Raw genomic sequence first — 26,634 nt, 5'->3', positions numbered from 1 at the left:
TGGCCATGCATGCTGTGCACTACAGTAATATTCATTAATAATAATCATAATAATAATTATATGCGGAATACACGCAATATAGTCATTTACCTCTTTCTACTTTTAGTTCTGTAATTTGGCTATAATACTCTTAAAAGCTCAATTTTTAAGGCTCACACTTGTAGTCACGCCTTGGTTGCATGAAATGTGGGGTGACCCAGGCACTGCTATTTTATCACATAGTATTTATGGGTACATATTTAAAAACAAACTTAGTATGCATAACCTAATATTTTTACCGTCGTGGTCTTTTTGGTATAAATACATTTGGTTTTAAAAAATGTATATATTATATTTTCATATCATCATGTGAAATGTACTCTTGTATACTACCAGTAGTTTGTTGCCATAGTCTAAACCCATTGAAAAGTTGTTTTATTTCACTAGTACCATAAACAGGGAATACCACTTTTAATCTGTAGATGGAGACATTTGGTCTTACTTGAATAACTGTCTACCATTCAGACAAAAACTGCAGAACAATCGCAACTATTTAGCTCCCAAAACAGACATAATAAGTGAAACAGTAAATTACAAGGACAAAAGGAAGAGTCAAATTTGTTGACATTTTGACACAGATTCAGTATATAATTATATGGGTGTTTCCTTGTATTGATTTTTTTTAGCTATCTCTTTGATGCAGTAAACATTTTGTGACAGCTGTAATCAATGCATTCAATAGATCTGTTGATATGATGGAAGCTGAATGTTGGCGAGTCACCTCCACATAAACAACTCACTTTCTGTTCATTATTTCAGGCTCAAAGAGAGAGGGCACACTTTGAATTTGTTCATCATGATGAACAACGCTGCACACTTCAGACTATGACAGTAAAAACTGATTGCGTGATGAAAATTTATTTACACCTGTTTTATAATTCACTATTGTCATGAAAAAATTCACAGGGAACATTATAAGCAGTTAAGATCAATGCATAAAAAGTTAGTGAATTTAGCACTATTTTAAGACCAATGATCTAAATCAGGTGTCTCCACACTTTTCAAGCGAAGGACCAGTTTACTGTCCTTCAGGCTTTGGGGGGGGGGGGGGGGGTGGGCATACTCTGGCCAGTGGGATTACAAAATGCCCCAGCATCAGTGAGAGTAAACAATAGCACATCATTGGTTTTAGTGGGAGGAATAATGCCAGATTGTTGGTATTCAAGGGAGGCATAGTGTCCGATCATTAGTGTCTGTGGGGCGAATGGTGCCCCATCATTAGTGTCTATGGGGGATTGGAGTCCCATCATTGGTGTCTGTGGTAGGAATAGTTCCCCATATTTGGTGTCTGTGGTAGGAATGGTACCCCATAATTGGTGTTTGTGGGAGGAATAGTGCCCCACATTGGTGTTTGTGGAAAGAATGGTACCCCATGTTTGGTGTCTTTGGGAGGAATGATGCCCATCATTGGTGTCAGTGAATGGAATGGTGCCCCAAGGGACAGAAAAAGACAAGCAAAGGGCCACATTAGGCCCACAGGCCACAGTTTAGAGACTAAAATCATAAATCTAAATCATAGAATCCTGTAAATACTTATAATACATGGTGCATGGAACACTGACAAGAACTACAGTAGCATCAGTTAATTTTCTTGGCACAAGACAAAATGGGAATAGCGATGTATCTTCTTGTGTCTGTGAAACTTCTAATTTATCCAGGTCAGGATGTATCTAATAGTAGTTAGTCACATTCAACTGGTCTTGTTCTATAATGTTGAAGATGTGTAGTAGCTTGTCCAAGCCCCTTCTATAAGAAGTGGTTTGGACAAGCTACGAAAAAATATTACAGAACAACTCCAGTTGAATGTGACCAACTACTACTAGTTGATGTGTCTCCTTGTTTTTGAAAATGTCCTTCAGTCAGTCAATAAAAATTTAAATTGTGACAATTTTTTGTATGATCTGCTTTCTCCAATATCTGTAGAATGAGTTATAGGAAGAAACAGGTTGTCTGGTACTCCAAGCTTCTTTTCAACTGTACAAACAAACAAACAAGAGAAAAGAACAAGGCTGGATTTTTTTGACCTATAGTGAGTCTTCTGACTACACTGAATCTCTCCTGCATCTCCTTTCACCTACAATTCCTTTGTTTAATGTAGCCACAAAGCAGGCACCAATGGAGGGAAACAAAATTTAGGCTAAGGGCTAAGTGCTCAGTTTAGGGCTAAGTGCTACTTTTCCTCACCCTGCTGCCTTAAAAGAGGAGCTACCAGCTCCCCCAAAAATGTTAAAGTAAACAGCTACAAATACTGTACTGTAGCTGCTGAGTTTTAGTATAAGGACACTTACCTGTCCAGGGATCCAGCAATGTCCTCGTCTGAGCTGATTATTGAATTGGCTTTGGGTGCAAGCGGGTGGCATCTGAAGTAAGGAAAACAGGAAGTGAAGCCTTCACAGACAGTTTCCTACTGCACATGCACGAGTCACGCTGCACATTGTGAATGGTCTTGTATTCTTCTGGGACCTGTGATGTGTCCCAGAAGACTGCGGGGGAAGGAGGAGGGCTGAACTTCCAACTCAGTTCTTTGTGGCAATCTGAGTGGCAAGTAGGAGAGGGTACCTGTCAAAACCAAGTATCCGCACCCTCCAAAAAAGTGCGAAATATGGCAGTAGAGGGACGGATGGTGCAAACAAACGCAACTTCCCCTTTTGGTCAAATTACCACATTTTTCCCTAGAACTTAGTGAATGTGGAAAAAATTGACTTGACTTGACTGCAAACTTTGTTGGCCCAGTAATAGTTGTGTAGTCAACAATATTCTCTTACTTAATTCATTAGTTATTTATTTGTTGCATGGCACATGCCCTGGTTTTCCCAGTCCTGTCATAGAGCAAAATATAAATACCTGTATGTAAAGTACACAAGCATTGTTAACTGGGTTCCATGTGCTGTGAGCCTCTGCTACCTAGCCATATACAGTCACCCTCTTCAATTCTCAACATAACTCTAGACAGGGTACTTTTTCCATTTCTGGTTGAAGCTAGAGGGATAATTGTCTCTTGTATATATGCACTTGTGTTATCAACGTACTACATCTGTTCGAGCACTATAAGGGACTCCTATGCTCACGGTTGGATTTCTAATTTATTTTATATTATTAAGAGTGCAGCGAAAAGTGTGAAAACAACCCATCGTGAGCAGAAACACCCAAAGCTACAAATGAACCAAAATAACAGCATAGAGATCTAGAGCCCTCTTGAAGCGGAAAGTATTAACTGAAGGTATTAAATCAATTAACCCAGTAGACTCCAAGTACAGTGTAAAGATTTAGTTCATTAGCTGTCACCTACAGTTAAAACATTACTTTTGGATTGACTGTACCTTTGAAGCAACTTTTATTTCTGCATGGTTTTATATTTACTGGTGTTTACTAACTAATTTCAGCATCATTTGCTTAACCACTTGCCTACTGGGCACTTAAACCCCCCCTCTTGTCCAGACCAATTTTCAGCTTTCAGCGCTGATGCGCTTTTAATGACAATTGCGCGGTCATACAACACCGTACCCAAATGAAATGTTTATCATCCTACAAATAGAGCTTTCTTTTGGTGGTATTTGATGACCTCTGCACTTTTTATTTTTTGTAAAAAAAAATGGAAAAAAAAGGAATTTAGAAAAAAAAAAGTTTTGTCATAGAATTTTGCAAACAGGTAATTTTTCTCCTTCATTGATGTACGCTGATGAGGTGGCAGTGATGGGCAGTGATAGGTGGCAGCGATGGGCACTGATGGGTGGCAGTGATGAGCACTGATGGGTGGCTATAATGGGCCCTAATTGGCATCACTAGTGAGCATTGATAGGTGGCACTTATGGGCATTGATAGGTGGCACTGGTGGGCACTGTGGGCACTGGCAGGTGGCAATAACAGGTGGCACTAGTAAGGGGTACTGATTGGCACAGATGAGGTGCCTGTGATGCTTCCTCTTCGGGACCGATGTCCCTTTAACATAAGCTGGAGATCGGCTTTTTTTTTCTCCTCATGCTGTCAGCGTGAGGAGAAAAAAGAAACGATTACCGAGCTTTTGTTTACATCATGTGATCAGCTGTCATTAGCTAACAGCTGATCACGGCACCTTACTCAGATCGGTGATCATCCGAGTCTCAGTGACTCGGTGATCACAGCGTGCTCCCCTGCAGGGCACGCGCAGGGAGCATGCACAGGGGAGGATGTCCTATGACGGTCTCCCGGGAAATTGAAGTCTGTGCTGTAGCCGTCATTTGGCTATGGCCCAGACCTCAAGTGGTTAAAGTGTCCCCTTCTTTTTGTCCAAGCAAAGTAAAAGGTTCTTGTAGTGCCAGACAACTCCAGCTGCATGCACTCAAAATGTGCTGCTATTGTACTCTGTTCAGCCATTGGGAGCTGTAAATGGAAACTTTTAGTTATAAGAAAATTGTTGCAATTTTTGGAATTTGCATCAACTGACCAGATAAAAATTAGAAAAGCTAATTTGTGAAGTCAGTGACTAATAGAGTTTTCACATATCCTGGGTATCACCTGCATTATACTCTTAACTGTTCAAATAACTTTCCTCATTTGGCAGATACATGTTGATGCCTTTCTAGCACAATTTAGTGTTTATTCAGCAACTGTTACACTTGAAGAAAACAGAAGCTCTTCCTACATAAAATGTAATTTCTGCACTCAGTGGAGCTTGTCTATATTAAAATAAGAATGTATCATTGCCTGTTAACATATTGATTTACAAACAGATAATTATTTTTATTGCTTGAAAAAAGTTTTTCTCCTTCATGCAAAACTAGAAATAAGAATTAAGTATACAATTTAGGAGGAAGAATTGGAGATGTTAAATGTACCCAAAACTAAATTTTCATTTGGATGGTGATTGGTTGATTTACATTTTAATAACCCTAGTGGACTTCAGGGAAGCAATCCTTTTTATAGAATTTGAAACACCATTCCTGAGTAGAATAAATCTTCAAAGTGGCTACATTAGATCTACTGAGGGCCACGCTTTAGTGTCATTAGTATTATAGAATGATTGTAACTTACAATGCTTTTTTTCCCAGAGAAGGGAGCCTTATAACACTTCCTAAAAGCAACCCTATCACTATACAAAACTCCCCAAGGAAAGACATATATGTAAAATAAGACTGTAAATGCTTATCTTTCCTGCTATCTGTACTGCAGAATGCCACTTGGTTCTGTAAAAATTGTCCTCCGAAGTCTGCAAGGAAGCTCCCATGGTGATATGGAAGTAAACAGGAAGATCCGGGGAGAGCTGTGGGTGACCCAGGAGATCACCTTTCTGAAAGTTTTGGCTTCCCTACGGATATGCTGGGGGGGGGGGGGATTTCTCATAAATGGAGCTTCAATCCACAACACAGAAGAGAAGACAAAATATCCACAGTCTTCTTTTACAGATATGCCTTGCTCTTTTGACAGTTTTGAATAGCTGAAGTGCACCTTGAAGTATTTATATGCAAAATTACATAAGAAAGTTTTTTTTTTATCAGTTGAAGAAAATCTGGGGCCTTGTTTATTCATTCATTTTAAACCCTAATCCACTGAGGACTCCCTGGAATAAGAGAGAACATCCAAAAAAACCATCAGTTTTAAATACCTGTTCTACAGCACCATTAACCTGGAAAAGGTAGTTTCTCAAAGCCCAAACCAGGTACTCTTTTTATATTCCTGTTGGATTTTTATGTTTTCGCATAAAGATACCAGACAGAGAAATGTGACTACCTTGTTTGGATTTAAATTAGGCAAGAAAAAAAAAGGATTATGCACATTACAGTGCCTGGTAGCACTTTTGGCTATGGAAGTAGCTAGGCTGGGTCAAGTTGTTCCTTTTTGATAGTCAAATTGAAGACAAGGTACAATAAATTCTATGATATGACCTAGGAATCCTGACAAACTAATCCCAGGCTGTACAGTCACTGAGAGCCCATCCCAAGACAATATATGATTTGCTTACAAACACAGTGGGGGATTTTGGATGTCCAAATTGGGGTTCCTGTCTCCCTGCTGTAGCAGGTCAGAAGAGAGCTTCCTTCAAGCACAAAGCCTGTGTCACAAGTATACTGGATGGTAGTGCCCACGAGAAGGACTGGGTCTGAGATAAGACGAGTGGAATGATCTACCTCTCCGGGGTCTGTACAGTACATGACTGCAAAACAAAGACAGATATAGCAATTAATATTACCATAAACTGCACATATAAAACATGAAATGACTCACACTAAGACAACACAATTAAACTATGTTACATTTCTTTTTGTCAAACAGAAACACTATACGGACATATATAAAAACCTTTCTTGGAAGCCACAGTTATTTTAAACAGTAAAATAAACTATGATGAAATCAATTCTTAATAAGTATACAAGCTTTGAGGAAAAACATGGTATTTGGTTTCAGCACATGAATGTCCACATTAAGTGTATGTAACAGCTGTAAATGCAATGATCCTAAGTATGCAGTACCGGATGCAAATACCTTAATACATGTAAAAGTATGAATGAGGATAAAATACAAAACCAGTCTAATGCAAAATGTATTTTATGTATTTTATGTACATGCATAAAGCAAATGGCCATGCAAGTTAGACATTAAGGGTAAAAAACAAAATTTTTAAAGTAAAATTCACCAAACATTCCCTGCAGGTGTCCCTTAATGGTGCACATTTTTTTAAATTAGATTCATACTGCTTTAATAATATAGCCCAAATATGAGAGTTAAAAACAGACATAATTTTATGTTACTGAAAAATACAATTTTGAGGCTGATTTACTAATGGTTTTGAGAATATTAACAAAATAAAATGTATTTTATTAATCAATGGTCCCTTCTTTTTTTATATACATGATGAAATACAAATTTTCAGACATAATACAAGGACACATTCCTCCACGGAGAATACCTGCAACAAAAAGATATTACTGGAGGAAAACAGTGCCCACATTTATTTTCTGGCTAACAATTGCTAATAGCATTCCTGTGGCTGTATACAAAGTAAAGAGGTGACATTAAGTCCAGGGTCTAAAAAGCCAAAGCATAAAATATTAACAATAAAAATGGACCACTGAAGCATTGGCAACTTGTCGTTTTACATGAAAATCAGATGTGCGAGGTCTATAGTATATATCTGAGGATTAAAGAAAGGACCAGCGGGGCTGCTTGTCATTATGCTTCAGCAAATTTATCCACCTGTTGGATAAATAAAGCTTACACCAAATTATATGCAGTTCATCAATAAAAAGCAATTGTATATATATATATATATATATATATATATATATATGTATTTCCTGGGATTATCATATGACTGAGACAGTAGAAAAATCTTTGAAATTAACATTTATATGGATATAAGACACTCTGGATGCTTGCTGACTGCATATTGTTTTTTTGACCAAGCATATGCAGAACTGGCTTTTCACATTGTCATTGCTATTGGTAAAATCAGGAAGACATTCAACTGCTTGCCTATCCTGCCCATTCAATCATTCAATGAAGTTCTAATTTGGAATTCTACGTCATTGCAGTATGACCACAATACATAAAGGCAGAATATATAGACTAACACTTATATTGTAGGATGACAATTAGGTAAAAGCACAGGGGTTAAAGATGATTAAGACACCAAAAAGCTGTGCGAGAAACATGTAAATGGATCAAAATAAAGTCGCCATTTGTAGTGAATCCAATATCTTTTTAAACTGTTACGATTACTCATTTTTACATGGTTACTGATTCTTTCAAATAGGAGTCAAGGATTACTCAGCATTATGTTTTTAAATATTTTATTATTTTTGATGGATGTTACATGAGCACATGAAATAATAGTTATAATATTAATAATAATAGCAATCTTATATACCAATTCGCAAGTACAAACACCACCAACTAAATAAATGAGAAGGAAGGTCTCTGTGCAGTACAATTACAAAAAGAGTCAAACACCAAACAATAAGGCATTCACAAAAGTTTTAGAGTTTTACAATAGGGAACAATTCATCTAAAGATAAAATGGAGACAAATAAAGCAGATATTGCCAAGATAACTACTATCGGTTGAACTTCATATCTTCATAAAAATCCATAGAAGATGTAAATATATATATTTTTTTAATATGTGCATACAAAACTTCACTCAAATGATTCCAAGTCCAGTTTACATCCACAACAGAGATGGTATTAAATTATCACTTTGTAGGGCTGAAGGTTGTAGAGGAAATGTATATGCAAACCTATGGCACCCAGAGCTGATGGTGAGATGTTGGTCCTGGTGAATTAAATCATGGGCTAAATTAGTACAATAAAGCAATTTGGGTAACAGAATAGTGAAATCATGGCATGCCATACTTTAAAGACCATAAATCAATGCAATTATTCAAGCAGTTTATATGTGTTCCTATGTAATAAAGAGGGTTTACATTTTATTAATTCTAGAGTGAAATAACCAAAAGCTTTCCTGAGTGCAGTAACCCAAAGCAATCAAGCAGAATCCATCTTCTACTGGTCTGACTTCAGCAAAGTGAATTCTGATTAGTTGTTTTTTATTTGTGCTGAAGAATAAGAACTTACACACAAGCACTCTATTGAATAAGGTCAACTTTTACCAAATGCAATATAGATTAGATAAATAAAGATGAACATATGAACTGTAGAATAACTTTGTTGCTAATGGATTCTGATTAATGACCTCTGCAATTATTCAAATGAAAACACTGATAAGACAAATACAGCCTTACTCAACAAAGGGTTCTTATTCTTTAAGTGTAACCCGAACAGGAGTTTCTTTGGAAGATATTGTGACTTGGTGACAACCGTAACATTTTTCATTTATCCTTACTTTATATTCCTTTGACAGTAGTCACCAGGACAAAACATGACAGTAGTCACCAGGACAAAAGCCACGATGGGAATCCAATAAAACCCACGAGTGGTCCTTGCAATTACCCATACTGTCCAAAATGAAAAAAAAAAACATTTTTAAGGGACTATTCTTAAGGACAGAAACCCATAGCAACCTACGATAAGCTATCTTTTTCTGGTCTTGCTCCAAGAGAGTGAGTTGCTTTAGGTTTAAAAACTTAAACCAGAGTTCCACTCAAAAGTGGAACTTCCACTTATCCGTCTCCCCACCCCTCCGGTGCCACATTTGGCACCTTTTAGGGGGGAGGGGGAGAAGAGGTATACCTGTTTTTAACAGATACCGTTCCCTACTTCTGGGAGACCAGGCCACAGCCCAGTCCTTCCTCTGCTGTCGGACCAATTACAAAGTGCAGTAGGGAACCAGCTATGAAGCTGAAAGGCTTCATTGCCAGGTTCCCTTACTAGGAATGGCTGCAGCTGCACCTGACAGCCGATTCGAAGATCGAATGGGGTGCCAACATTGCAGGCTCCCGAGACAGGTAACTGTCCATATATTAAAAGTCAGCAGCTACAGTATTTGTAGCTGCTGACTTTTAATTTTTTGTCAGGGGGCTGGACCTCCTCTGCTGATTAGGATTTCAAAGCTGTGAGTACTTATTTTATGAAAGAATCTAAATGATTAGAATGGAGTATATTGTAAAGAAGAAGCTTCCAAAATCTATAATGGAAAAATACATGAATTCTTCTCATGTGTCTATTAGAACACTAAATAAAATAATGTGGTATATATTACTGCAATATTGGTATATAAACTGGTCGGAATACCTGTACATATATTAAATGTAGGTTAATTATTATTATTCTTTTTAATTTTATAGGACTTTGAAAGATATTAATTGGCATAAATCCCTCATGTAGGAAATATTCAAAACAAGGAAAATGTTACAAAATAACAATTAACCAAAGTAGCTACCTTTACCACTATGTTTTGAAACTTCAAGGCCAAGGATAAAAAACCTTGGCAGACCACCCTGTTTATCAATTGGGAGATGTGATAAATTATCATACCTCCAAAGGCACTAACAATATTCAAACAACCATTGTTTCTGAGCAATTTTCATTATTTTATTTTTACTCTATATATCTGACAATTATGCAGACACATCTTCTATGCAGATAGTATGTGCCTACAATAAGGATATGAGATAGAGCTAATGCACTTAAGAAATTAAACATACTATTATTATGCTATGCATTATTAAGTAGGTGTGCATGCAGGATGCAAGAAAATTAAACATTTACATCTAGGTAATATGCCATCACAACACTTTAACATGCACCTTATTTCATGTGGAACACAAAGCAGCTAGAATTACACTGAATAATAACATAACAACAAACTATAACCCTATAATACAGACTAATATGAATGTAAACACTTCAATATCTATTAACAATGTATTTAACACTGTTTTCCATGCAGTTTATTTAGACTAAAGAAAGCTAAAAATATATCTAAAGCCATATCTTTCATTTTGGGTAGAGAAAGGAATAGCTAAAGCCCCTGTCAGGATCTTTTGACATCTGTGGTCCATTGGGAAGATTACCCTTGACTTCTTATTAGACATAACAGACAGTTGTAGTAAATCTCCAGAAAATGGAAGAAATCCCCTCTTAGACAGCCATCCTCATCTGAATATTTTACCCCACGATCCTGCTCTGGTGCCAACTTAAAATTTGTGATTTTCCCTTAATCTTTGTCCCAGTGATGGTCCCAGGACAAACTGAAAAAGAGTGAATCTCCCAGCAGGGACACCAACAGAAATAAAAACTGACAGAGCTTCTAGCTTCTTGTCACTCTATCCAAAACTGAAATAAAACAAGAAAACTTGTCATTAAATACATTTTAGGCTGCCCACAATACAACTTATTATTTGCCAAGGCAGCCATCTAATTTGCTTTTGACCTTTTAGGCCCACAGATATCTTCTGGGCTATTCAATAGTTGTGATGAAAGACGCAATCATGCCCAATATCCAAGCCAAAAGCAAATATCTGTCAATTGTGGCTATCCTTGTAGATGGTCATAGTTGAGATGGAGACTGTCACAAAACAAAATGGCTGTACAGGGGCAGATTCATGGCTAAGGTCAAATGAGAGCTTTCCACAAGTGAAATTCTGTTTAAAAGAAATTCTTCTCCTAGAACTACTACATGTCTGGCAGAATTATAACATTTTGCATTGACTACACTGAGTTATCACCAACTTAATCGGGCAATGTTCAACAGAACATTTAACTATTCACAATAAAAAGGCATTATCCAATATTGTCAGTTGTGATTCTGGAAACATTTACATAGACATATATGTTAGTCAGAGCTCCTTCAAGCAGAGTAAGTTATCAGTATATTGGATCTTTAATAGAGAAATGAGCACACAGGTAAACAAACATATGTATGAATGAAGATTTTTTCTCCTATACATTATATTAATATTAGTTTCTCTCTCATCAACCAATTCTCTTCATGAGCAGTCCAAATTAAACATTTGCCCCAACCGTACCTTCCCCCATTTGGTGTTCTCTTTTAATTATTACTTCTTATTTCTGCACTCAGCAGATGCAGAACATACATTAAACAAGAGTATGTGCAGAGCTGCATGGAAGACATGGTTTTGTTTTGGCTATGAACATCTTTTTAATTGTCAGGTGTGTTTACCAAAACCAAAAAACACCTATTACACTTGCATAACCCAATCAGGTCACCTTTTCAACATCTGTGGTATGTGGTCAATTCTGATGCATTGCCAAGAATACTGTATGTTGTAGGCAGAAAACGGCCATGTTACTGAATATTGTAGACAGAAAATGGTCTCCTACAATACATACAAGAAATTTCTCTACAGTGGATGAGATTTCTATATGGCAGGTATGAATGTTGACATGCCTGTTTAATTTTTTTATGCTCTGAAGCAGTTTTGATAGTTGTTGCCAGATGGCTATCCTTTTGTCACCATATCCTATTAAGTGTTTGCTTATTTATCAATGCCTGATCTTGGCAAATTTATCAAACTTCTTCTGATATCTGCAACTAATTTATTCTGTATAAATGGCTGAATACACACATTTTTACCACCCGCAGAGCTAGGTATTAACTATTAACACAAGAGAATGTATTTTAACACAAACTCCTTGAAAAGAGATATAGCCCTAAACATATGCATAGTTTTTTTTTTTTATTATGTAAATTGTGCTCCCTGATGTTTAAACCTAAAACTTTCCTTAATACATATAACAAAACTGAAAAGTAATATTTCTTACAAAAACCTTCTAAATTTCAGTGCTTTTATAGAACTTCTAGACTTGAAATCCTTCTAACTAGTTAGTAAAAACTGATGCAATGATATTTCTACAGAAGTACATCGACACTTGCCCCTTTTTGGGCAACTAGCCTAAATTATATGGGGTTCCTTGATCAGGGTGTATATACAGGTGGAGGGATGTTAATTACAGATTCAATTGATATTAAGCTCAAAACAAAAGTTTATTATATTTCAGCTTGCCAATTCTTAAAGTTCACCTTTACAGAAAAATAAGTATGGTGAACTTACACAAGACCCACTCCTCACCCCCCCCCCCCCTCTGTCCCGCTGACCTGGAGCACAGAGATCTCCTGTTCTGAGCCCTACCATAGCAGCCTCACTGGACTGGGGCTTATAAATCCCCTCGGCATTCTCTCTACTTCTTCTCTGCTGACAGGACGGACTACGTGGGATTGGCCAATTAGAATGCTCCGAAACGTCCCTTCTGATGGGGGGCATTTTGGAGATTAACCTCCCTGGCGGTACGATTATTTCGGATTTTAGGTGCTAAAAGCGGTACCATTATTTTGCATGAAAATTTGGCGTTTTATATTGTAGTCCTGCAATTCTTAGGAATAACTCTCTTAAATCTGTCCAAACCAGAGTCTAGCAGACATCCCGGGTATGATAAAGTTTGAAAAATTAAATCATAAATTATAATATAATAAATAATTATAAATAATTGTACCAAATAATAATATAACAATAATAAAAATTATTCAATAATGTAATCAAATCAAAAACACTGAAATTTGCTCAGTTGCAGAATTGTCACTGTCATTACTTTTCAGTATTTGATGACGGATCTCCCCACAAATCGCTATCGCTCAATTCTGCGAGTGATTCTAATTTATTATCACTGTTTTCTAGCTGGTCTAAAATCATTTTTGATGTACAGTGACAGTTTTGGTTGCTATGAGCAATCTCCAGTTTCCAGGCATAAAGAACAGTTTTTATTATATAAAACTGCATGCAGGACACTGGGCAGACCACTAGGGACAACGGGGATGTGAAATATTTACATACAGCAATGTAATCTGTAAGATTACATTATACTGTATGTTTACTGTTTGTTTCACTTTTTGAATTTGGCGCCGATCTCCGTGCCCGTGCGTCGCAACGCTCGCAGGGCACGGAGATCGGCGATGTAATGCATCGAGCGAGACACGGCTCGCTCGTACAGCGGGGAGACAACGCTGGATCCGAGGGAGAAGGTAAGTAAACCTCCTCCTGGATCCAGCGATGCAGTCCCGAGTCTGACTCGGGGATACCGCTCTTGGTATAAAAAATCCACCCCGAGTCAGACTCAAGAATACCGTCAGGGGGGTTAAGCCAAGGGGATTTCTAAGCCCTGGTCCGGTGAGGTGGCTATACCGGGGCTCAAAACGGGAGATTGCCACGCTACAGGTCAGCAAGACGGGGGGACTAAGGAGAGGGTCTTGTGTAAGTTCACCTTACTGATTTTTCTGTAAAGGTGAACTTACCCTTTAAATGTGGTGGCTGCAGTTTTCTTTTTTTTCCCTTTATTTTTACCTGCTGGTCTGGCCAGTAAGTCTGTTTTTTTCAGCTTCTTTTAACAGACTAAGCTGTCAGTAAGAGGGTTGAGAAAAGCCATTTAACACCAACAGGGGTTATTTCAGGCATACCCCACTTTTAAGTACACATTGGGGTTTATTTACTAAAGCTGGAAAGTGCAAAATCAGGCTAATTTCTGCATAGAAACCAATGAGCTTCCAGGTTTTATTACATAATGTGATTGTAGCCGTATCAGGTTTTATTACCAAAGCTTAATTGAACAAGCTGGGGTTAGAAGCTCATTGGTTTCTATGCAGAAGTGAACCTGATTTTTCACTTTTCAGCTTTAGTAAATAAACCCGATTGTGTACTTAAAAGTGGGGTATGCCTGTACAACGGTCAGCTTCAATAAATTTTTGTAACAAAATATAGCTGTAACTGCTTAAAAAGTGTTAGCTGGAATTGGCTTTAATTTCCTAGGCAAGTGCATCTAAATGTGCTAGTGCACTAGCCCTACTCTATGCACAGGCTTACAATGCTGCTGCTAGAGTGGTTGTGTTGCTCCTCCATCCAAAGTAGGGACACCCTAGGACAGAAGTGTGTTACTGGCCAGATCCTAAAGTGAAAATAAAGAAAAAAAAAAGCAAAAAAGAAAAAAAAAGAAAAAAGGATACACTTAAGGATTGTTAAACTCCAATATATTACATTTTTGATTTTGTTTTAATATTATAAGTGTTGGAACTATTGCCTTTTACAATGTATGATGGGGTGTTATTGTTAATGCTTCTAACAACATGGGAAGCTCCTGGTCATATTAAAAGAATTCAGGAATTGTGTTTATTGACACAAGTTTAATGCATTGGTTAAAGGCAAATAGGCAAACGTAATTATAGCCCTTATTCAGTAAAACAATTCTGTGTAGTATAAAGAAATACGATTGGCTGCTATTAGGTACAGCATATCATTACTTTTATTTATATAAAAGCTCTTGGGTTTAATGTAGCTGGGTTATGAAACATTCCAGCCCATGTGTCTTAAAGTACCCATAAGCATGAGAGGTGAATGATTCAAGTTGTCCAGGTGATGATCTCCTGTTTGCAGAAGCCTTAGGGGCCGTACACACAGGCTGAATATCAGATGGTATCAGCCGGTTTCTATTGAACTGGCTGACACCACCCAATATTTGGCCTGTGTGTATGGCAGCCGGTCCGACAAAAGCCGGCTGATTAACTGGCTTCTGTCAAAGGGGCATTACCAAAAAATGTCTGGCAATTATCATCCGATCAGTGCCTATGGCTGAGAACACTGACTGGTGTGTTCAGTGTGGGAGATCGCTGTACTAATATCAGATAGATAGTACTGGATCTCGTCCTGAACTCTTCAGTTTTTCTTGTTGTTCAGCCCGCAAAAAAAAAAAAACTTACTGTGTGTACTAGGCTTTAGACACTACCATCCAATGATCCAAGGGAGAAATGATGGTCTTAAAGGTTAGAATCATGGTTCACTGTTGCCTCTCAGATAAACCAGCTCCATACAGTGTCTATTTGGGCCTCCCCTAAACCTCTTGATAGACTAAATACATTTGTCTCAGGTACGCATCAGTGTTTTTGCAGCAAGTTGGCCCAAGACACCCAAAGACATAAGAAATCTTCTGATGGCTATTGGGAGTGTTACTCTGAGTAGGGTAACAGTGAAATAGTTACATAGTTACATAGTACATAGTAACTTTTACAGCACTGCCACATATTTGCGCAAAAAAATGTACACACAAAATTGGAGCCATAGTGGAAATAGACACCCAGATAAACACATTGCTTAACTTTAAAAAAAAATAACAAATAAACTTTCAAACACATATGCTCAGGATGATTTGGAGGTAACCTATTGATAATTTCCCTGGATCTTTGTATAAATAGGTGTAAAGGTGAGATGGAAAATCCAACTGTTTGGTGGCTGCATCTGCCAATGTGTGCACTTATTGAAAATTAATTTCTATTGCCCCTGTGCAACCTGCAGGTCAGAACAAGTCTTTTGAAATTCTGCTCTACACATGTAAAGATTCCGCCACTGGCCTAGCAGCCATCTTTTATGGTAGCCATATGTTGTGTATATCCCTGGAAAAATCTGGAAAAATGTGATGTTTTGATGGTCTGTTTTTTTTACCACTATTTTTAAGATCAGCATAGATGGTCTATGTTGATGTAAAAAAAAATACACTCCAACGTTTCACCAAAATGTTTGTAAAGTTTTTGGGTAGAGTGGGGAAGGATTAAAATACTTGCCAGCTTTTTATTGCTGTCTGTGTTTCCTCACTTTCTGTCTCGCCAGTTGAAAACAGGAAATTAAAAAAATCTCCTTGGTGGAACCACACTATCAGCACTTGCCACTGGAACAAGGGGTTTCTGTTGGGAGATTTCCCCTTTCTGTTCTTGTTTTCACACGGGTTGATTTATTTATGGAAAATATACTATTTAATGTGCAAGAATAGTTGCACTTTGCAAGTGAATATTCCCCAGAACTTTGCAAAATGAGCTGAATCTCTGCTGACTTCCATCATCCAATCACACGCAAGCAAAAATGCTGTTTTGTTATTTTCCATGTAGGTAATTTGATTTGATTTGCAAAGTGAACTTTCACCTTGTTCATTAAGCCTTTCCCTAGTAAAATGGAACTTCCCCTGCAAAGTGAACAGCCTGTTTGCCTTTAGATCAACTCCATTTTGTCTACACGACTGAATCTCCACCATGGGGGCACAAAACAGCATTAAAAAAACGACAGTGGTCATAATCCTTACTATATCCAAAATGAAAAAAATCTTAGAGCTGAAATGGAAACATTTCTATTAAATATAAATTGTTTATAGCAACAAGGTTTAGTCTGCAAATTTGCATAATAATATTTCTAGAAAAACAACACATTCCTCCCAAACACTGATTAGCACTTATTTTCCGACTAAAAGATCTTTAGAAGTGTGCATGCATGCTCAGAAAACACACAACAGGAATAATGTATTCAAGGCAATGATTCATATAAACAAAAGTTGATTTCTGAAGATGAATACCAATTGCTGAAGATTCAGGAAGGCCATGGAATGATCTAGAGTGGAGTAATAAAACTGCGCGTGTCTTACTTTTCTCACAAAATGGAGGGTCGCTACTCCAGCTGAGGTCCCATTGACAGGTCAGGGTTTCACTGCCCACAATATCATATCCAGGGTCGCACTGATATGTAATTTTGGCTCCTCTGACGAGATCCGTGTGAGATGTAGTCTTCCATCCATTTTGGATTTCAGGTAGTTCTGAGCAAGAGTCATTCCTGGACACTTCTATAATATATAACAAAAAGAAGCTGGTTGAAAAAAGAATCGTCATGATGCTGATTTACTAACAGAGTGATTATTTTACCATAGTCTGTATCCATCAAAAAAAAAAAAACAGCTTGAGGGGAAGTTTTTGATTTTAAAATTAATTTGAAAGATATCTTATGTTCTTTCTGTGGATCTGTAGAATGTTCTTTGATGTCTATTCACTAAGTGCAAAAAAATACCTGTTGATTATGCCAAGAATCTTGTAAGCCAATGCCCTCCTATGTGGGGCTGTCTTTAATATTGATTGGACCCTGGGCAAACATTTTCTTGGGGCTCCCAGCGCTGCTCCCCCCAATACTCACCTGAGCAGCATCTTGAACCAGCACTGTGCATGAGAGCCTTGCCTCTCTGGGGACTCTACCTCTTCATTGACACAGTCATCATCTCACTGCTGTCAATCATAGGAGAGAGACACGCAGAGCCAGGGCTTGGGAAGGAGCCTGCTTGGATGCCCCCATTGTAAGCTGCTTGCTCTGGGGCACTCCACAGGGGGGAGGGACTAGGAGTTCCCCAGAGCCAGTGGGGGACCCAAGAAGAGGAGAAACCATTACACAGAGCAGGTAAGTATAACATGTATGTTATCTATTCATTTTTTTAAAAGAAAGCCTTTCAGAATCACTTTAATAATGTAAAAATAAGGAACTGGTCCACACTCACTTATTGGCTCAGGCTCATTGATTATTTCTAGAGGTTACTGCACATCCTTACTGCTCACTAGTTGACTGCTGGAGGTTACTGCACATTATTACACCTCACTGATTGGTTGCTAGGTTACTACACATCAGTGCCACTCACTGATTGGTTGCTAGAAGTTACTGCACACCATTACAGCTCTCTGATTGGGTTGTTAAAAGTTACTGCACATCATTGCTGTTCACTGATTGGTTGCTAGGGGTTACTGCACACCATTACCACTCACTGATTGGGTTGCTAGAAGTTACTGCGCACCATTACCGCTCACTTATTGGGTTGCGAGAGGTTACTGCACACCATTACTGATCACTGATTGCATTGCTAGAGGTTACTGCATACCATTACCACTCACTGATTGGGTTTCTAGAAGTTACTGCACACATTACGGCTCACTGATTGGGTTGCTAGAGATTACTACACACATTACTGCTCACTAATTGGATTGCTAGAGGTTAGTGCACACATTACTGCTCGATGATTGGGTTGCTAGAGGTTACTGCACACCATTACTGCTCACCGATTGGGTTGCTAGAGGTTACTGCACACCATTACCACACATTGATTGGGTTGCTAGAGATTACTGCACACATTACTGCTCACTGATTGGGTTGCTGGAGATTACTGCACACATTACTGCTCACTGATTGGGTTGCTAGACATTACTGCACACAATACTGGTTATTGATTGGGTTTCTAGGAGTTACTGCACACATTACCACTCACCCATTGGTTGCTAGAAGTTACTGCACGCATTACTGCTCATTGATTCCTGTAACTCACTCACAGTGTCACCCTCTGTATATTGCTCTGGTCCAGCCACTGCTTTATTAATCCACTCTCCTCCGCTGCTGACGGGAGAAGGGTGAAGGAGAACAATCACAGCCCGCTTTGTCGCTTTCATCTTAGCCTTGCTGACTGGAGAAGGGGGGGCTAGAGGGGGGAAACTGAGCCACTCTGCCGCTCCAGTGCTGACATAGGGAGAAGCGGCATGAGCAGGCCCTGTCACATACAGCCCACAGCTTGCTTCTCCCCTGTTACACTCACAGTGGGTTCGCTTGTATCAACCAACCAGGAGAGCTAGCGGGGAATCGGCTGCACCCGGGAAATGGGAAGAATATTTGTGGGCAGCGTGGGCTCAAGGGACAGTTGCTTTGGGGCCCCATTAATGATTGGCCGCTGGGCAACTGCCCCTTTTCCCCCACGCTAAAGATGGTCCTGTCCATGCTGCACTCTTATGAGTTATTTTTGTGGCCTACAAAACACCAACCTTTATGTTATGGAGATGGGAAGAAGGAGAGGCGTTTTGCAGTCCTATCCTAGGGTGACAACATTGATCCTGCATAGATCCAGTATGAGTGTTGTCACCCTAAGACAGGATTTGTTTTACTGGCAGAATTGAGAGCTTAAAACAAGGTGGAAAAAATATGAACGCAGTCACAGCATCCAAGGACTGCGAAGCTGCACTATATTAAATATTTTCTCTTGAGCGTTAAAACTCTTTAAAGCAACATTTTGTTTTGCTTATATAGGGCAAAGCAAAAAGTTTGTCTTACTAACACCCCCTTCAAGAATCATATACTCACCTTCTCTTCAATTCTCTGTTCAGCCACCAGAACTTAGGAAAGGGAACCCATGTACAGTAGGCTCCAGGTGACCCTAATAGGACTTTACACTGGGCTATTGTCTCTCTATTTGCTGCCCCATCCCCTGTGCCAGTGTTTGGCTAGTCATTAAAGGATAAGTTCCCATTTAAACAAATAATGCACATCTATTTGCAGGTAAAAAATATGTATTTTTTTTTTTTTTAATAGGTGCCTGGAAAGCATTGAACCTGAAATCAGCAGATCACTGGTGCCATGCAGGACTTCTACAGACTGTCAGTGTATCTGTCTGCACGTACCTTGTACCAGCAGGCAGATACACGCTGACAGGAAGAATCAATGGATTACCAAAGTGCTCAACAGTGCCCTGGTATTTAATTGAGAACTACAAGCCGGTAGCCACAAAGGCTGTTGGTACTTGTAGCTTCCCATTCACAGAACTCTGTGAATGAATGATGCGGTTGGGTCAGCAGAGCCACTTTTTTGAAAATAGTGACAGCGTGCGGGGAGGAAGATCCCCCACTTGCTGTCACTAGATGCAGCAGAGTGGGAACATGTTACATGTTCCACCCTAAAAACACGTGGAGCATGTAACATGGTCCCAAAGGTGAACCTATCCTTTAAGCTCCAGCACTGTCATGTTATAGGAACGGGAGAAAATAACATGCTCCTCCATACCTGGAAGTATTTTCTGCCTGCCTGAACTGCAAGATGGTGGAACAAAGTAAAGGTGAATATGTGCCACAGGTGAAGGGGCATTACAGCAAGCATATTGCTTTATCCTGCATTGGCAAAGGCCACATTTTCCTTAAAGCTGAACTACAGGAAAATATAAAAGACACAAGTTACTGCAGCTCTGTGCTTAATAACTTTTTTTTTATGTAACTGATTTTTTTACTTTTAGTAAAAATGTATGACTTCTCATACAAGTAATCCTCTCAAAAAACTGGGCAATTAATACAGCATACAGTGAAAAATAAATATTAATATTAGTGGATCAATGAGGCTTTAAAGCAAGGGTCTCAAATTGGTGGCCAACCAGCTGTTGCAAAACTACAAGTCCCATGAGGAATTGCAAGGCTGACAGTTACAAGCATGACTCCCACAGGCAGAGGCATAATGGGACTTGTAGTTTCACAACAGCTGGAGGGCCACCAGTTTGAGACCCCTACTTTAAACGACCAATAGGGAGAATTGGGAAATTAGAGAAAGTAGAGGGAGGGCAAGTTCGACTTTTTTAGGAAACATTGAGATGTGCATATAAACTCAGCTGCTATATCTACTGATGGATTTGACAAGCAGCTTTCACTCAAGGGAACTGCTGCTTATAAATATTTCTATCCTAGTCTCAGTTTGAATTGCCCAGCTTTAAGACAGCCTGATCTATTTTAAAAAGTGGATCTAAAAAAACGAAGAACTATTATTTAGGGAACAATGAGAAATTGTAACACTGTTTAAGCAGAATCCTGAAAGATTTAACTTTTGTCTTGAAAATCCCCTGAAAAATAGAAGTACGCTTCCTGTGTCTGCCAAAAATTTCATAGCTGCGTATCTGAAGTAGGATATCATTTGAAGTTGGCCATACACTGAGAATTATTGCCTAAAGGACCATCTGAAAATTTCTCAGCAGTTGGCCTTGCTGGCCTCCCTTTGTTCTACAAAAGATGATTGTTCGATCTGCTAGAAAGATCGAACAATCATCAGATGCAGCTGCTGATCAGATATTTTGACAGCTGTCAGGCTGCCAGTCAAAATGTACAAGTCACAGCAGGAGATTAAGTGTATGGCAAGCTTAAAGCGTATTTCCACTTTTGCAATCAAATTTGAGAGAACCCCACTATATGTTTGTTATGTGTTTCCATTCACACAGAATTACAATTTTTTTATATTTCTTACCTTTTAGATGTTTCTCAGGACAAGGTATCATGGCTGACTGCAAGGATTTTTTAACAATGTCAGGGTGAGTCTGTCCCAAGCCTGTCCTCATTAACATACAAAGCAAGAAGCCCAGCTCCTATGCCAATTATTAGGAAAGAAAGTATTTAAATCTAGCATAATTGATAGTTAAGATCTGTCGGCACAGTACAGACAGGGTTAGATATGCCAAAAACAGCTGCCCAGCACCAGTGTTAATTTTGGCAGCAAATTTCGATTTAGTTTTAGTCTTAGGACTAAAATGCCATTTTAGTTATAGTCCCATTTTAGTCTTCTGCAATTGTTTTAGTTTTAGTCGTATTTAGTCGACTAAATCTCCAGTACATTTTAGTCAACTAAAATGTTCTACCTTTCAGTCTACTAAAATCTCCAGTACATTTTAGTCGACTAAAGCCGCGTACACACGGGCGGACTGTCTGTCCAACTTAGTCCGCCGAAACACATTTCAGCGGACAGTCCGCTCGTGTGTGGGCTTCAGCTGACTTTTTCAGCGTGCAGTCTGGCGGACTAAGTATTTCGGAATTTCCGTAATATTGTCCGTCCAACTTTGGTTTCAGCGGACAGTCCGCTCGTGAGTAGGCTAGTTGGACGGACTAAGTATGGCGCATGCTCAGAAAGGATTTACACGGCGAAAGGTTGCATTGCTGTGTATTGGACGTCCTATTTCTAGTCCCGTCGTACGTGCTGTACACGTCATCGCGCAAGCTTTCGACGGACTGTCTGTTCATCGTGTGTGGTCAAGTCCGTTCATTCGAAAGTAGGACGGACTGTCCGTCGGATTGTCTGACGGACTTAGTTGGCCAGACAGTCTGCCCGTGTGTACGCGGCTTAAAACTAATTTTAGTCATCTGAAATTGAATGGATGTTTTAAATTGCAATTCATTCGTTTTCTCTACAATTTCCAAACTCATGATATACTGCTGGCGTGAAAAATCTCATTTGTTATTATTTAAGGTATTGAGGTATGAACATGCACTACAGACCAGTGTTAATTTGGAAGTCAAATTTCAATTTCATTTTAGTCTTAGTCTTCTAAAATGCCATTTTAATTTTAGTCCTATTTTAGTCTTTTGACTAAAATGTCTTTTTAGTTTTAGTTGTATTTTAGTCATCTCTAGTCATTGTTTTAGTTTTAGTTGTATTTTAGTTGACTAAAATAGTATTCATTTAGTAATGTTTTATTAATTTTAGTTGACAAAATTAACAATGCCCAGCACCCTCACAAAGAAAGAGATATTTCCTTACTGGAGGGTCCATCTTAAACAAGGTAAGCTTAATTTTGTATTTATTTTTTAACTATGCTATTGAGGAAGATTTGGTGATGCTGCTACCCCTCACTGTTTCCTTCCAGGAGAGAAAGCTATGCCTAAGAATCTGCAATGTAAGAATCTCCCTGCTTTTGCTTCATTTTTTTCTGGATTTATGCTTGCTGGGCTTTATCTTCTGCTTCTTGAATATCATCTTACCAGTGATCAGATCATCAGTCAGGCAGTTCCATTGTAAAGTAGCACGGTTATGCCTCTAGCAAGATGGCTGTGATACAGAGACACAGTTCAGACGAATACATAGGGGTTGATTTACTAAAGGCAAATCCACTTTGCACTATAACTGCACTGCAAGTCCAGTTAGAAGTGCACTTGGAAGTGCAGTTGCTGTAGATCTGAGGGGAAGATCTGAAATGAGGGGAAGCTCTGCTGATTTTATCATCCAATCATGTACAAGCAAAAATGCTGTTTTTTATTTTCCTTGCATGCCCCCCTCAGATCTACAGTGAGTGCACTTGTAGTGCAAAGTGGATTTGCCTTTAGTAAAAAAAATATATATATGGATCAATTTTTTATCTGATCTTTATCTATATTTCATACACTAATAAAGATTTTGTAACATTTTATATATTTACTTTTTTTGTGTATTATATGACACACAAACATCCCCCTACTCCAGGCTCCTTGATTGGAGACTTGAGGTTCTCTTTTTCCCTTTTGGCTAAGCAGTATAGGTTGCAGGTGCTATGCTTTTTGTGCTCCCTTCCTGCTAAAGTGCTCAAGGTGGCCACCTGTTCTGTCTACCATTCAGTCAGGCCCTGGACAGAAGACTGGATAAACTGACCAACAGCAAGCAGCCCAAAAAATCTTTCTCCTCAGACAGTTGTGAATGAAAGATTTTATCAATGTTTATAACAGAAAAAGTGTAGGGCTTTGGAGTCACTCATTGTAAGTAAATCATCTGCATCACTAGGAGAAACAATCAAAACCATCAACTATTTTACGGAAAATTGGTTAAGTGCAACTTTATCATCATTATCATTTGATATTGCTTAATCAGATCAGGCAAAAGTATATTGGGGGTTATTTACTAAAGGCAAATCCACTTTGCACCACAAGTGCACTTGGAAGTAAAATTGCTGTAGATCTAAGGGGGACATGCAAGGAAAATAAAATAACAGCATTTTAGCTTGTACATGATTGGATGATAAAATCAGCTGGGCTTCCCCTCATTTCAGATCTTCCTCTCAGATCGACAGCGATCTCCAACGACTGCACTTTCAGTGCACTTGTAGTGCAAAGTGGATTTGCCCTTAGTAAATCAACTCCATTGTGTCAATGGCCAGGAGAAAGTAGATTTAAACTCACCAGAGTGGTGTTTAGTTTGCTAAAGAAATATGTATTATAAATTCTTTTCTTATTTTTATGAAAAATTAAAATGTGTTTTTCCCTTTTCGTCTCTTAGGATGCTGATCTCCTGCAGCCACTGCATTTCTACATGCACTTCAATGATGGTTGCATGGCATTTCTCAGGGTGGGTTTCCTGATGCTTAAAATGGTGGACCATGTATGGGTAATGCGTTCAGAAGTAAAGCCTCCTATCAGCCAAGGAAGCTGCCATCTTGGCTTTTGTTTAATCTTCAACTGTCATGATGCTGCACATGTGATCAGTTATGACGCCAGCCATTGGATGGTTTGACAGTTTGGTTGAGAGCACAACCAATGTGACAGTTAGCATTTCCGGCATGCCGGGAATGTAACTGTTTTTTTAAACTATTAAATCGATGGGTTTACTTCCGCTTTAAATATACTTTAACATTCAGTTTAGTTATGTGCTCTATTAAAAGCTAGTAGCTCCCATTCTGTAGTGGCCAATGCCAGGTATCACCCTTTAACTATATTTTCTGTACAGATGCTACTTTTTTAGTATAATTTATTTGGATTGTAAATGCATTGATTTATAATAGATTTATTCTACAGGCTTTCTATAAATATACTCATAAGTAACCAATATGATCCGTATAATATTCATGTATTTGCTTTACCCAGATGTACCATGAGATTTGCATTGGCTGTTTGAGCACTTTTATGAAACAGTAGGAGTAAACTCTTTGTTCTTATTTTTTCTGTTTTTGTTATAGCACAGTTTTGTATCCCAGCAGGTGCTGAATTGGTCCAATCTATACAAATAATGGGGTTGTCTTACAAACAGTGGTATCTTATCTCACAGAGCAGCAAGAAATGATAGCTATGAAACTAACCACAGGAGAGCTGGTTGAGATGAGTAGAAATGAAGTTTCTTAACTCTTTCAAATCTATACAATGCAGATAATAACTTCTCCTGTAAATATTAAAGGAAGGTAAAGATATATGGACACAATGTAGTTAACAAATCTAGACCCTATACACATCTAGAATTGCTCTATCAATGATAATTTGAGATTAGCTGTTGAACAAAAAAAAAAAAAAAGTAATAAAAACAGATTGTAGCAACTATACAAAACAACTAAAATCTGTCTATCACGGCCGAGGCTTCTAAAACAAGCCTTCAATTTAATTCCAGTCCAAGGAGCGTGACACTGACTTAGTCCTTTTTGTTAACATTTTGAACTAAAAAACAAACACATTGTTATCACAGCTGGGGTAAACAGACAGGGCTTAAAGTGTACCTAAGTCAAAAACCTTAAACATTTTATATATTGCAGCTTGCCAGTTAATATGTGTGGTGGCTGCATTTGATTTTTTTTTAGGCATTTACCCTTTTTTTTACCTGGAAATTTTGTTAGTAACACACTTCCTGTCCTAGGATGACAACCAGTGGCTTTAGGCGGGGGGGCTGACCTGGGCTATTGCCCCAAGTGGGCCCTCAAAAAGCCCCGGGTCTAGTATCGCTGACTGACAATTATTAGCCCCAAGGGGGGATGGCCTGGAACTTGGGGCTATACAGGACTGGACTGGCCTACTGTGATAGTGGGATAGTCATACAAAGTCCCGCCCCCTGGACCAGCTCCTATGATGGACGTCCCACTGGTCCAATGCTGGGACATGTGACATCAATCAAAGGAGTTCCAGGAGGCAGGACTTAGTGTGACACTGCGGCTGTGCCAGGTAAACGGGAGATCCCTGCTCTGTGTACACCGGCGGCTCTTCTCTCCCCTTGAGCTGGCAAGCCTGCGCTGATGGGCAATGGCAAGACTGTGCTGATGGACAATGGCAAGACTGTGCTGACGGACACTGGCAAGGCTGCACTGATGGGCACTGCTGAGGCTGCATTGATGGGCACTTCTGAGGCTGCATTGATGGTTATTGGTGAGGCTGAGCTGATAGGCACTGATGAGGCTGCATTGGTGGGCACTGGCGAGGCTGCATTGATGGGTACCAGTGAGGCTGCATTGATATGCACTGATAAGGCTACACTGATAAGGCTACACTGATGGGCACTGGTGATGCTGCATTGACTGGCACTGATCAGGCTGCACTGATGGGCACTGGTGAGGCTGCATTGATGGGCACTGGTGAGGCTGCACTGATGAGCACTGATCAGGCTGCACCGATGGGCACTGGGGAAGATGCATTGATGGGCACTGGTGAGGCTGCATTGATGGGCACTGATAAGAATGAGCAGATGGGCACTGGTGAGGCTAGATTGATGGGCCCTGATGAGGCTGCACTCATGGGCACTGATGAGACTGAGCAAATGGGCACTGGTGAGGCTGCATTGATGGGTACTGATGAGGCTGTGCTGATGGCCTCCATCCAGTTTCGGTTCCTGTTTTAAAGCCCTCCAGACTCCTGTGTGCTGTCACTGAGGCCCGCTGCACAGCACTGGAATAGGTAGCAGCCCAGCCGCCAGAAAGTAAGCATAAACCTCCATGATGCCGGGCTTAGGCTGGACTCACTTTAAAATGTGGGAAGGCTCTGGTCTTTTTCCCACCCCTGGTGACAACGCTCACAATGTGTAATGTTTTAGGAATACCCTGTTTCCCCGAAAATAAGACCTAGCGTGATTGTCGGTGTCGG

The 26,634-nt window shown here is 39.2% G+C and overlaps 1 protein-coding gene across 2 annotated transcripts in view; it reads right to left on the bottom strand.

The window, feature by feature from the left end:
• SEZ6L (seizure related 6 homolog like) overlaps positions 1-26,634 on the bottom strand; it is a 614,672-nt gene that overhangs the window by 44,642 nt on the left and 543,396 nt on the right. For both annotated transcript variants that reach the window (XM_077461365.1, XM_077461364.1), the window contains 2 exons: positions 16,884-17,078; positions 5,978-6,169 (listed from right to left, as the gene is read on the bottom strand). In XM_077461365.1, the coding sequence (XP_077317491.1) occupies positions 5,978-6,169; positions 16,884-17,078 (387 nt within the window). The remainder of the gene's footprint in view (positions 1-5,977; positions 6,170-16,883; positions 17,079-26,634) is intronic.

This window comes from Lithobates pipiens, unplaced genomic scaffold, assembly GCF_037356315.1.
Source record: "Lithobates pipiens isolate NorthernLeopardFrog02 unplaced genomic scaffold, aLitPip1_a1.2 Scaffold_3, whole genome shotgun sequence".
NCBI classification, from domain to species: domain Eukaryota; kingdom Metazoa; phylum Chordata; class Amphibia; order Anura; family Ranidae; genus Lithobates; species Lithobates pipiens.
This window is presented reverse-complemented; position numbering and strand designations above follow the sequence as displayed.